Raw genomic sequence first — 12,739 nt, forward strand, 5'->3', positions numbered from 1 at the left:
AGGTGCCTTTTGGCAAACTCCAAGCTGGCTGTCATGTGCCTCTTACTGTGGAGTGGCTTCCGTCTGGTCACTCTACCATAAAGGCCTGATTGGTGGAGTGCTGCAGAGATGGTTGTCCATCTGGAAGGTTCTCCCATCTCCATGAAATCTAGCTATGTCAGAGTGACCATTGGGTTCTTGGTCAATTCCCTGACCAAGGCCTTTCTTCCTCAATTACTCAGTTTGGCCTGCGGCCAGCTCTAGGAAGAGTCTTGGTGGTTCCAAACTTCTTCCATTTAAGAATGATGGAAACCACTGTGTTCTTGGGGACCTTCAATGCTTGGGGACCTTCCCCAGAACTGTGCCTCGACACAATCCTGTCTCGGCGCTCTACGGACAATTCCTTCGACCACATGGCTTGGTTTTTGTCTCTGACAAGCACTGTCAACTGTGAGACCTTATATAGACATATGTATGCCTTTCCAAATCATGTCCAATCAATTTAATTTACCACAGCTGGACTCCAATCAAGTTGTTGAAACATCTCAAGGATGACCATTGGCTACACGATGCATCTGAGCTTAATTTTGAGTCTCATAGTTAAGGGTCTGAATACTTATATAAATAAGGTATTTTGGTTGTACATTTATTTGTTTTATGCATTTGCACACATTTCTAAAAACCTCTTGTCACTTTGACATTATGGGGTATTATGTGTAGATTAATGAGAATTGTAATTTTTTAAAATCAATTTTAGAATAAGGCTGTAACGTAACAAACAATGTGTCTGAAACTTTCCGAATGCACTGTATGTGGAACCATCAATACATGTCTTGAGAGTTGGTCAGGTATTTGGTTATTGTTGAAATGTCCACTAGGTGGCGCTTTTGCCTTAGCTTTCAGAGAAGGAAAAGGGTATAATTCTGCATGACTGCAATTGATGTAGAATTCTAAATAACCAGCTGAGTAGGAAGAGGACTTTAGCTCTTGTTCACATAACAGTCAAAACATCTCAAACCCAATGTAATGATATTTCAGCCTAGCCAGCCTGCACATTCCTATGTCCCTCAAATCAGGTCAGTGCTCTGCTAGCAAGGTGTTTAATGTTCTCCCCCATGCTACAGAGCAGTCACATAGTAACTACTGAAGACAGACTAGACTATGCATTATAGTCATTAGTGTGTCTGTTTTTATACAGCTGTGTACACAAGGACATAGATACCTTGTTTTGAGGGCAGCTGTGGCTCTAGGATCTATGAAAATAACCAATGAAGTCACTGTTATTCAGTGGAAGCCAAGTGTTTTACAAGCGGTGTTGACCGACACCCATTCAAGTGACGCATTGCTAATTTCTTGTCTAAAAAGCTCTGTTTTGACAACTCAAAAACACATCACTGAGAATTACAAACAGGCATAGATTTCAAATGTTCAGTGCAGGCTATTGTCACTACAATCTAGAACAAAGAGGCTGAAGCATAATGGAGAGGAAATATCAATCAATCACTGTGGTGTTTAGCTTTTCTGTCGTTGGTATTTTCCAGCGTTAGCAGCTTTGTGTGTTTTCTTGTAGTATCCAGCAGTTTGCCCAGATCCACAGCCAGAGGATGGGCATCAGGGCTGAGGTGTTCCTGAAGACTCTCTGGGGAGACTTCTACCTCAACTCTAAAGCCAAGAAGATCATGAAGGGAGCTCACGTAAGACCAATGCTAACGTTCTACCACAGTAATGAATGCTAAGAGTTGCGTCCCGAATAGCACCTTATTCCCTTTATAGTGCACTACTTTTGACCAAGGCCCACAGTGCTCAACAGTAGTGCACTATATAGGGAATTTGGGACAGTGGCTGTGTCCAAAATCTGCCTTCTACTTACTAAAACTTCATACTGTGTGCTAATCATACCACATACTATTAAGAACGTAATGTTTAGTAAAAACGTATGCAGTAAGCAACAAATGTCAACATACTAGGCTCATCATACTGAGGCTTCATCTGATGCACAATTGGTTTGCTCCCTGCCATTTGTTCATTTTTGTCATCTTATCTGATTATCAGCTGTTGTCAAACACACGTGGGTCTGAAAGGAGCATTCTGTTCCTCAATACTGTGCAGCGAATTCTTCTTGATGAAATGAGTATGACATCCTGGCATTAAAATCATACTAAGTTTTCAACATTTCAGAGTACTATTTAAAACACAAGTATGGGTATTTGGACAGGCCCACGGACTAAGTGTTGCAGCTGTATGGTGCTAATGGGTTCCACGTTATACTACTAAAGCCACTCTGTTGCAGACTCCCACTCAGAACCACACTAGTTTCTGACCCTTCTGGCTGCATTAGCCGTTAGCCTTCAGCGCTAGCTAGTAGACAATACGGAGAGGGCAGCACAATATCCCTAAGTTATAGTGCTGTTTGTTACGTGTTGGCCCTTGAATTGTCCTTATGTTCATTATTAACATCCAGTAGGGACCTTTATTTTGAGCATTTGTAATTTGTTGTGTTCATTTGGTCGTGCAGTGGGACTCTGGGAGAGACTAGCATAATGAACATGCATTACACACAGACCATCACATTCTCAGACTGTTCCAATATCTAATCAGTCATTAGACGGATCAATATAATGTTTCCTCCACTATAGAACAGAGTAGACTCGTCCACACACACAGTCCAACCTTCAGTCTGTCCCATGGATTTTCAGTCCATAGAAAGTGGATAATAGAGCTTTTAGTGTAGCCAGTAGCAGCCCTCTCAGAGAGATGAAGGCACCATATTCCCTCTATAGTCCACTACCTTTGTCCAGGGCCCATAGGGAAAAGAATGCTTGGTTTGAGTGCTACGGAGGTTTGACTTCGTATGATATATTTCAGCTCTTGTTCTACATTCGGTGACACAGGGTCGTATTTGGATTGGAGCACTTTTAGAAAGCGAGTCGTTTTACAGTACTGGAGCTGAGAGGCTGGACGGGTTGACCTATGCGCTGGTGTGTGTGTGTGTGTGCGTACATGACTGTGTGCGCCTATGCACTTTGGTGTGTGTGCGTACATTCACTCAGTGCACTTGGTGAGAAACACAGCACAGTGTGTGCCTCTTCAGAGCTTTCATAACCCACACAGCAGCCTATTTGTTGGAACAGCCAGCTATTAACGCCAGTACACCATATACAGGGTAGGGTGCTATTTGTGATGCATCCATAGTGAAGAAAATAGTGCATAAATCCAATCAATGATTCTCCATCTAGATAAGAACTAGCAATGGTTTGACTGTTTCTGAAAGATCCATTTTCTCACTCTTTCTTCCTCTTCCTGTAATTCTCTCTCCAGGCCAAAGGAAAGAAGCCTCTGTTTGTTCAGCTTGTCCTGGACAACATATGGAGTTTATATGACGCTGTTGTTACCAGACGGTAAGTGATCTCTGAAGATGTGATCTCTATCTCTATGCTGTTATGGTTCCTTGCAGCACCTTTGTTAAATGTTGAAGTGTGTATGAAGATGGAATGCTTTTGAGATGTGAATGATGACGCACGTGTGCTCTCTCTCCTCTCAGAGACAAGGAGAAGATAGAGAAGATGATGATGTCACTAGGTGTTAAGGTGATGACCAGAGACTCGCGTCACTCCGACCCCAAAGTCCTCCTCTCTGCCATCTGCAGCCAGTGGCTCCCCGTCTCACAGGCTGTGCTGTGTATCCTACCTCTCTGTGTGTGTGTGTGTGTGTGTGTGTGTGTGTGTGTGTGTGTGTGTGTGTGTGTGTGTGTGTGTGTGTGTGTGTGTGTGTGTGTGTGTGTGTGTGTGTGTGTGTGTGCGCGCTTCCTTAACCCTGTGCCCCAGTCATGGTGTGTGATAAGCTGCCCAGTCCGTTGGACATGACCTCTGAGAGAATAGAGAGACTGATGAGTGTGGGAGCACGCAGGTTCCACTCACTACCCCTGCAGACCCAGGAACTGAAGACCGGTGAGAGACACACACACTGTAGTTGCAGAAAAGTTGTCTTGGTCTGCTGTATGTGGGTGGTTCAGTGTGTGGGGGAAGATGATGTGTGTGAGCTCTTCCAATGCCCACCTGGCATATTCTGCTTTTACAAAGGCATTTCTGTATCCTGTGAAGGTGTTAGTTTAGCAGACCTGCTAGTCGTTTCCTCCCTCCACCCAGCCCCAGTTCAAGGCTTTCTTCTTTCCCAGACCGCCTGGCTATGGAGAGGAGAGTTGGCAGGGCTGGTCTCTTTCCAGCTCTCACCTCATGTTAACGAGATCAGTGTTGCTTTTAGATCAGATCACCATACCTCCAGATTTGACTACCTTGTTCAATGATATTCATATATCAATAAATTGCCAGGGAAGCTGTTTGGTGTCTTCACTTGGGAACAAACAGAAGCTAAATGGGCCAAAATGGGCAGGGTTCTACCTAAATTAGTCCAATAAGAAACACGCTTTTTTGTTACGGTGTGCACTACTGAACATGTCCTAGGTGCCTTTAGAGCTTGGGCTAAAACGAGAGGCAATGTTTGAACATGTTCATGACAACCTCTATAGTATCTGGGTGGGTAAGGAGTAATACAGTATCTCTGAGAACAGAGACTTTCCTCCATTTAAAAGGCACATTTAAGCAAGAATGGAATATTATTTACTTTGAGTCAAGCTGTTAAATCCTATATTTTACACAGAGTTTATGCTGTGGTTTCTGTATACTGTGGTACTTGGTTCTCTTATTGAATTCTAACTATATGCTCAGTAACCTTGTCCTGTGTGTTCCCAGCCTTCATGCAGTGTTCCAGTGATGACACAGCCCCTGTCATTGTGTTTGTGTCCAAGATGTTTATGGTGGACGCCAAGGCCCTGCCTCAGAACAAACAGAGGTAAGTGTGTGTTTGGTCCTGGACATCATGCAGAGGTACAGAAAGTGAGTGTGACTGTAGGAACGACACTAGATGGCACTCTTGTCTATGGGTTTCATTGTGTGTGTGTGTGTGTGTGTGTGTGTGTGTGTGTGTGTGTGTTTATTTATATACACTATTGGTCAAAAGTTTGTACACACCTACTCATTGAAGTGTTTTTTTTTTTTTTTTACTATTTTCTACATTGTAGAATAATAGTGAAGACATCAAAACTATGAAATATGGAATCATGTAGTAACCAGAAAAGTGTTAACCTCTAACCTCTCTAACCTCTCTAGGGTATGTAAGACGGTAGCGTCCCACCTCTTCAACAGCCAGTGAAACTGCAGGGCGCCAAATTCAAAACAATAGAAATCCCATAATTAAAATTCCTCAAACATACATGTATTTTACACCATTTTAAATATACACTTGTTGTAAATCCAGCCACAGTGTCCGATTTCAAAAATGCTTTACGACGAACGCAGACCAAATGATTATGTTAGGTGAGTGCCTATTCACAGAATAACATAGCCATTTTTCCAGCCAAAGAGAGGATTCACAAAAAGCAGAAATATAGATCAAATTAATCACTAACCTTTGATGATCTTCATCAGATGACACTCATAGGACTTCATGTTACACAATACATGTATGTTTTGTTCGGTAAAGTTCATATTTATATCAAAAAATCTGAGTTTACATTGGTGCCTTACTTTCAGAATTTGATTTTGCAGAGCGCCACAACAATTTACAGAAATACTCATAATAAACATTGCTAAAAGATACAACTGTTATGCATAGAATTTTAGATGCACTTCTCCTTAATGCAAAGGCTGTGCAGATTTGAAAAAAGCTTTACGGAAAAAGCAAACCATCTAATATTCTGAGTCGGCGCTCAGAGCTCAATCAAGACACAATATTATGCAGTCAACAAAAGTCATAAATCGCATTAAATCTTCACTTACCTTTTGCTGATTTTCATCGGAATGCACTCCCAGAACTCCTACTTCCACAAGAAATGATTGTTTTGTTCGGTAATGTCCATCATTTATGTCCAAATAGTTACGTTTGTTAGCGCGTTTGGTAAACAAATCCAAAGTCACGAAGCGCGTTCACTAAAAGCAGACGAAATGTCAAAAAGTTCCGTAACAGTCAGTAGAAACATGTCAAATGATGTATTGAATCAATCTTTAGGATGTTTTTAACATAAATCTTCAATAATGTTCCAACCGGAGAATTCCATTGTCTTCAGAAGTGCGATGGAACAGAGCTCCCTCTCATGTGAACGCGCATGGTCAAAGCATGATCAGCTCATGGCAGACCTTACTCATTCCCTTCTCCTTCAGCCCCACTTCACAGTAGAAGCATCAGACAAGGTTCTAAAGACGCTTGACATCTAGTGGAAGCCTTAGGAAGTGCAACATTACCAATATCCCACTATCTTCAATAGGGGCTGAGTTGAAAATCGACCAACCTCAGATTTCCCACCCACAATTTTTTTTCTCAGGTTTTTGCCTGCCACATGAGTTCTGTTATACTCACAGATATCATTCAAACAGTTTTAGAAACTTCAGAGTGTTTGCTATCCAAATCTACTAACGATATGCATATTCTAGCTTTTATGGCTTTGTAGCCGGCCGTTTACTCTGGGCATGCTTTTCATCCGGATGTGAAAATACTGCCCCCTACCCCAAAAAAGTTAAGAAAATCTAAATATTTGAGATTCTTCAAATAGCCACTCTTTGCCTTGATGAAAGATTTGCACACTCTTGGCATTCTCTCAACCAGCTTTATGAGGTAGTCACCTGGAATGCATTTCAATTAACAGGTGTGCCTTCTTAAAAGTTAATTTGTGTAATTTCTTTCCTTCTTAATTCGTTTGAGCCAATCAGTTGTGTTGTGCCAAGGTAGGGGGTTATACAGACGATATCCCTATTTGGTAAAAGACCAATTCCATGTTATGGCAAAAACAGCTCAAATAAGCAAAGAGAAATGACAGTCCATCATTTCTTTAAGACATGATGGTCAGTCAATGTGGAACATTTCAAGAACTTTGAAAGTGCAGTCGCAAAAACCATCAAGCGCTGTGATGAAACAGGCTCTCATGAGGACCGCCACAGGAATGGAAGACCCAGAGTTACCTCTACTGCAGAGGATGTTCATTAGAGTTACCAGCCTCAGAAATTGCAGCCCAAATAAATGCTTCACAGAGTTCAAGTAACAGACACATCTCAACATCAACTGTTCAGAGGAGACTGTGTGAATCAGGCCTTCATGGTCGAATTGCTGCAAATAAACCATTACTAAAAGGACACCAATAAGAAGAAGAGACTTGGTTGGTCCAAGAAACACGAGCAATGGACATTAGACCGGTGGAATGTATCTTTTGGTCTGGAGTCCAAATTGGAGATGTTTGATTCCAACCTCTGTGTCTTTGTGAGACGCGGTGTCGGTGAACAGATGATCTCCGCATGTGTATTTCCCACCGTGAAGCATGGAGGAGGGGGTATCATGGTGTGGGGGTGCTTTGCTGGCGACACTGTGATTTATTTAGAACACTTAACCTGCATGGCTTCCACAGCATTCTGCAGCGATTCACCATCCCTTCTGGTTTGCGCTTATAGTGGGACTATCATTTGTTTTTCAACAGGACAATAATCCAACACACCTCCAGACTGTGTAAGGGCTATTTTATCACGGAGGAGAGTGATGACCTGCTGCATCAGATGACCTGGCCCCCACAATTCCCTGACCTCAATCAAATTGAGATGGTTTGGGATGAGTTGGACGGCAGAGTGAAGGAAAAGCAGCCAACAAGTGCTCAGCGTATGTGGGAACTCCTTCAAGACTGTTGGAAAATCATTCCAGGTGAAGCTGGTTGAGAGAATGCCAAAGCTGTCATCAAGGCAAAGAGTGGCTATTTGAAGAATCTCAAATATAAAATATTTTTTATTTTATTTATCACTTTTTTTTGGTTATGACATGATTCCATATGTGTTATTTCATAGTTTTGATGTCTTCATTATTATTCTACAATGTAGGAAATAGTCCAAATAAAGAAAACCCTTGAATGACACATACACAGAGTGCATTTGGAAAGTATTCAAACCTCCTTCACTTTTTCCACATTTGTTACGTTACAGCTATTCTACTGATATCATTAAAATACCACAAAGGGATGCTGCACTACAGTAGAGCCACCCCAGCACCACATTTGCTCCTCAGAAGCAGATTTTCGCAGCTCCCCAGTGTTATTTTAATGGCCGTGGCCTGTGAAGCACGTGTTGAGGAAAATGGATTGGCAGGGTGGGTTATAAGCTTGCCTGGCTTAATAAACCAATAGAAAAGTCCCAAAACTGCAAATCCATCTGGCACTCCAGGCAGACTGAAACAAACGCTCCAAGTATTGGGAGGGATGTTTGAAGTATTTGAACCCAGGACTGGTTGTAGATATGGATGGTTGTAGGAATGACATATTATGTCACATTTTGGAAACAATTGTCTGACTTGTGATAACATTGTAGTACTATGGCGGCTTCTAACACATAATTTTCAAGGTTCCACTTAAGATGATAGTGTTACGTGGTCGTTTCACCTTCCTTTGCTGAATGCACTTATTGTGTGTGTTTCCATAATGGCGTCTGCCAGGCTTAATGACCAGGATGCAAAGTGCTCCTGTGCTGTGCGGCTCCAGGAAGAGAGTGTGGCTACATCCCAAATGGCACCGTATTCCCTTCATAGTGCTCTACTTTGACCAGAGCGCTATGGGCCCTGGTTAAAAGTAGTGCGCTGAATAGGGTGCCATTTGGGATGTAGAATTAGTGTAGTCTTCTCCAGAAGCTATTATAGTGTGTTCTCTACTGATAGCTATTACAGCGTCCCCCTCAACAATACAGTTGGATAATAGTCATGTTATAATGGGATGGTGACTGTACAAATGGCTTTGGCGGGATACCAAATGGCACCCTATTCCCTACATAGGGCCCTACTTTTGACCAGGGCTCATTCACATAAAAAATCCTTGTGACATGTATACATTTTTTTAAATCAGCCGTTAGTGCATAGCCTAAGTTTTAGGGCGTAACTGTACGCTGGCCAAATATACGCCAGTTGACAAATGCTTTTGGGAAAAAGTTCACGTCGATCCACTGAGGCAAAAAGTACCATTAAAAGAACATTAGCCTAAAGTTTGGGAAAGATTTGGGGGAGTGGTAAAGGAGGATGATGGCAGTCCCGGTAGTGCTGAGCGAATAACTGACCATTCGTTTTTTTACCTCTGTTATTACTCCTAAACAACTAATTGACCGACATCGGTTCAATTACTTGAATTTAATTTAGTTTCGTTTTTTTTTGCCCAACGCAACGTTTCTTTAGAGAGAGATCAAATAATTCAGGAGAGAAATCAAGTCAATAACTATGTGGGACGCTGGGCTGAAGGAAGTTGTAGTTTTCATTAAGCAAATATTCAACCTAGTTCAGTGCAGAAATGTGGTAATTAACTACAATGACCATAATCCATTGTTTTTGTTTTTTATGGCTCCGACAGAGACTGATCAGAGCGGAAGAGGTGACGCGAGAGGTTTCACTCTTGCCAAAATCTGTCCAAAATAAGCCCAATTTGTTTCTACGGGCTTATTATGGACTGAAGCTTTTCTCCTGCCTTCCTGCCTTTGTTAGGGTGGAGACATGAGCATCTCAACATTATATACAGATCTCTGGACCGATACACTTTCACGCCTGCTTCGTTAGGTTAGATACACAAAGACTGCATGAGAGACGAATCTACACAACGACGAGGGGGACAGAGACAGTTTGTGAAAGCATAACTTATCTACTTTGAAGAACTAGTGAAATGATTTTGTTTGACAGCTCTGCAGCATATTTAAGCAGGCTAGCTAAATAGGATGCCTAAAGACAGTACAGTATGGGGAGAACAGAGAGAACGTTAGATGGTCTGGCTGGATGACTGCTATTGCCTGAGCAGAGATGAGATCATGACTTAAAGGAATTAAAAATAATACAATAAAATACAAATTAAGTAGTATACCCAACTGAAATATTTTATTTCCTAGTAATTGTCCATTTTTCTATTGATATCTACCCAGTGGTTCCCAACCTTTTTCAGTTTCTGTACCAATAACTGAATTTTGCTCTGCCAGGAGTACCCCTGAAATACCCCCTCATGTGCATTTTACCTATAGACCTATGGTCTCATGAGTCTTCTCAAGTACCCCTTGTGGATAGGTCATATACCCCGAGGGATCCTACAGTAGTATCAATGGTTGTGAACCACTGGTCTACCCAATGAGGACCTGACACATGTCATTGGGATATTTTCTAGAGGACCTGACATATGTCATTGGGATATTTTCTAGAGGACCTGACACACGTCATTGGGATATTTTCTAGAGGACCTGACACATGTCATTGGGATATTTTCTAGAGGACCTGACACATGTCATTGGGATATTTTCTAGAGGACCTGACACATGTCATTGGGATATTTTCTAGAGGACCTGACACATGTCATTGGGATATTTTCTAGAGGACCTGACACATGTCATTGGGATATTTTCTAGAGGACCTGACATATGTCATTGGGATATTTTCTAGAGGACCTGACACATGTCATTGGGATATTTTCTAGAGGACCTGACACATGTCATTGGGATATTTTCTATGTTTTGGCAATTGAATGGTCACTATTTTTGGTTTTGGAATTTCTGTTACAAAGCTCTAAAATCATTGTAATGTCATTATTTCACAATGCAAAAATATCGAAACCGAAATCATTATTTTTTTAATAATATAACCGAAACCCAACCAACCTATAAAAAAAAGCACTACTGAAGGCTACTGTTCAGATAAATGGGTTAAATGGGATCGTAGCCTGAAATCTGGACACTGACTGTAGGTCTGTAGCCTAATTATGTACTCCTACCGAAATGAAGTATTTCTTGCAGTAAAATGATTTACCAAATGTACATTTTGACTTGGGAACAGGAGTGGAGAAATTAGATTTATTTCTTTATGCATTCTTGAGAGAATGAATGTGCGGTTAGGGACCGTATGTAAAGGTGCTATCTTTATCAGCATCATAAAAGCTGATAGTATTTCAACCACATAAAATATGCATCCAAGGTGAACTGAAATCCTATCATAAACATGTTGGGTAGTTTTCACAGCTTTTAATTCATTTAAAACCGGTCAAACTGACGTAATTTGGAGATTTTGTACTGAAAATCTTCCCGGTCCCTAAATGTCTTTGCTGCCCGAGAGAAAGAACTTAACTGACGTCAACTAGATTGAAGCATTCATTCTACTGATTCATTACATTAGTTTGGTGAGCAAGGGTTTATTTAGTTTAATTAACTGGGTCGTTCGAGCCCTGGGTGCTGATTGACTAACAGCCCCGGTATATCAGAAAGTATGACAAAACATGCATTTTTACTGCTCTAATTACGTTGGTAACCACTTTATAATAGCAATAAGGCACCTTGGGGGTTTGTGGTATATGGCCAATATACCACGGTTAAGGGCTGTTTCCAGGTACTCCGCAATGATTGTGCTTAAGAACAGCCCTTAGCCGTGGTATATTGGCCATATACCACACCCCCTTGTGACTTATTGCTTAATTCTAGGGCAACAAGTAATGACAGAAGAGAAGCATGTATCTAATTATAAGTTGACGGACAAATAGCCTACCAAAATGTTGGACATTATAAGCAGAAACATAAGCCTATCTAAAAGGCCTGGCAAAATATTGCTCTGCCATCTTTCCCTGTACAGCGCATTTTTTATATTTGTGGGTTAGGGTCGGTTGTGGGCCTCAGATTTGCACTTAGCCGGGCGGTTGCGGATGGGTTATTAGCAGGTGCAGGTGAAAAACAGGCTGACCCGTGCATCACTAACACACACACACACTGCATCGTTGGTAAGCATTTCACTCTAAAATCTACAGTAGTTGTATTCGGCATGTGATAAATAACATTTGATTTGACACACACACATACAGTGCCTTGCGAAAGTATTCGGCCCCCTTGAACTTTGTGACCTTTTGCCACATTTCAGGCTTCAAACATAAAGATATAAAACTGTATTTTTTTGTGAAGAATCAACAACAAGTGGGACACAATCATGAAGTGGAACAACATTTATTGGATATTTCAAACTTTTTTAACAAATCAAAAACTGAAAAATTGGGCGTGCAAAATTAGATCCTCAGTGTCTGTATGCCTTAGGTCTGTGGAGTAGAAAGAAGCCCCGTTGGCAGGCTGTAGTCGATGAACAGCATTCTAACATAGGTATTCCTCTTGTCCAGATGGGTTAGGGCAGTGTGGTTGCGATTGCGTCGTCTGTGGTCCTATTGGGGCGGTAAGCAAATCGGAGTGGGTCTAGGCTGTCAGATAGGGTGGAGTTGATATGGTCCTTGACTAGTCTCTCAAAGCACTTCATGATGACAGAAGTGAGTTCTACGGGCGGTAGTCGTTTAGCTCAGTTACCTTAGCTTTTTTGGGAACAGGAACAATGGCGGCCCTCTTGAAGCATGTGGGAACAGCAGACTGGGATAAGGATTGATTGAATATGTCCGTAAACACACCAGCCAGCTGGTCTGCGCATGCTCTGAGGACGCGGCTGGAGATGCCGTCTGGGCCTGCAGCCTTGCGAGGGTTAACACGTTTAAATGTTTTACTCGCTTCGGCTGCAGTGAAGGAGAGTCCGCAGGTTTTGGTAGCGGGCGGTGTCAGTGGCACTGTATTGTCCTCAAAGCGAGCAAAGAAGTTGTTTAGTCTGTCTGGGTTGTAATCCGTGATTGACTGTAGACCCTGCCACATACCTCTTGTGTCTGAGCCGTTGAATTGCGACTCTACTTTGTCTCTATATTGACGCT

General features: G+C 41.9%; 1 protein-coding gene across 1 annotated transcript in view; it reads left to right on the forward strand.

Annotated features, from left to right (window-relative positions):
• The window catches only part of efl1 (elongation factor like GTPase 1), a 79,463-nt gene that overhangs the window by 3,597 nt on the left and 63,127 nt on the right, over window positions 1-12,739 (forward strand). Inside the window, exons 8-12 of the mRNA XM_065012220.1 lie at window positions 1,550-1,673; window positions 3,298-3,377; window positions 3,521-3,657; window positions 3,804-3,926; window positions 4,728-4,827. Coding sequence (XP_064868292.1) covers window positions 1,550-1,673; window positions 3,298-3,377; window positions 3,521-3,657; window positions 3,804-3,926; window positions 4,728-4,827 — 564 coding nt within the window. The remainder of the gene's footprint in view (window positions 1-1,549; window positions 1,674-3,297; window positions 3,378-3,520; window positions 3,658-3,803; window positions 3,927-4,727; window positions 4,828-12,739) is intronic.

The sequence above is a fragment of the Oncorhynchus nerka genome, linkage group LG27, assembly GCF_034236695.1.
Source record: "Oncorhynchus nerka isolate Pitt River linkage group LG27, Oner_Uvic_2.0, whole genome shotgun sequence".
NCBI classification, from domain to species: Eukaryota; Metazoa; Chordata; class Actinopteri; order Salmoniformes; family Salmonidae; genus Oncorhynchus; species Oncorhynchus nerka.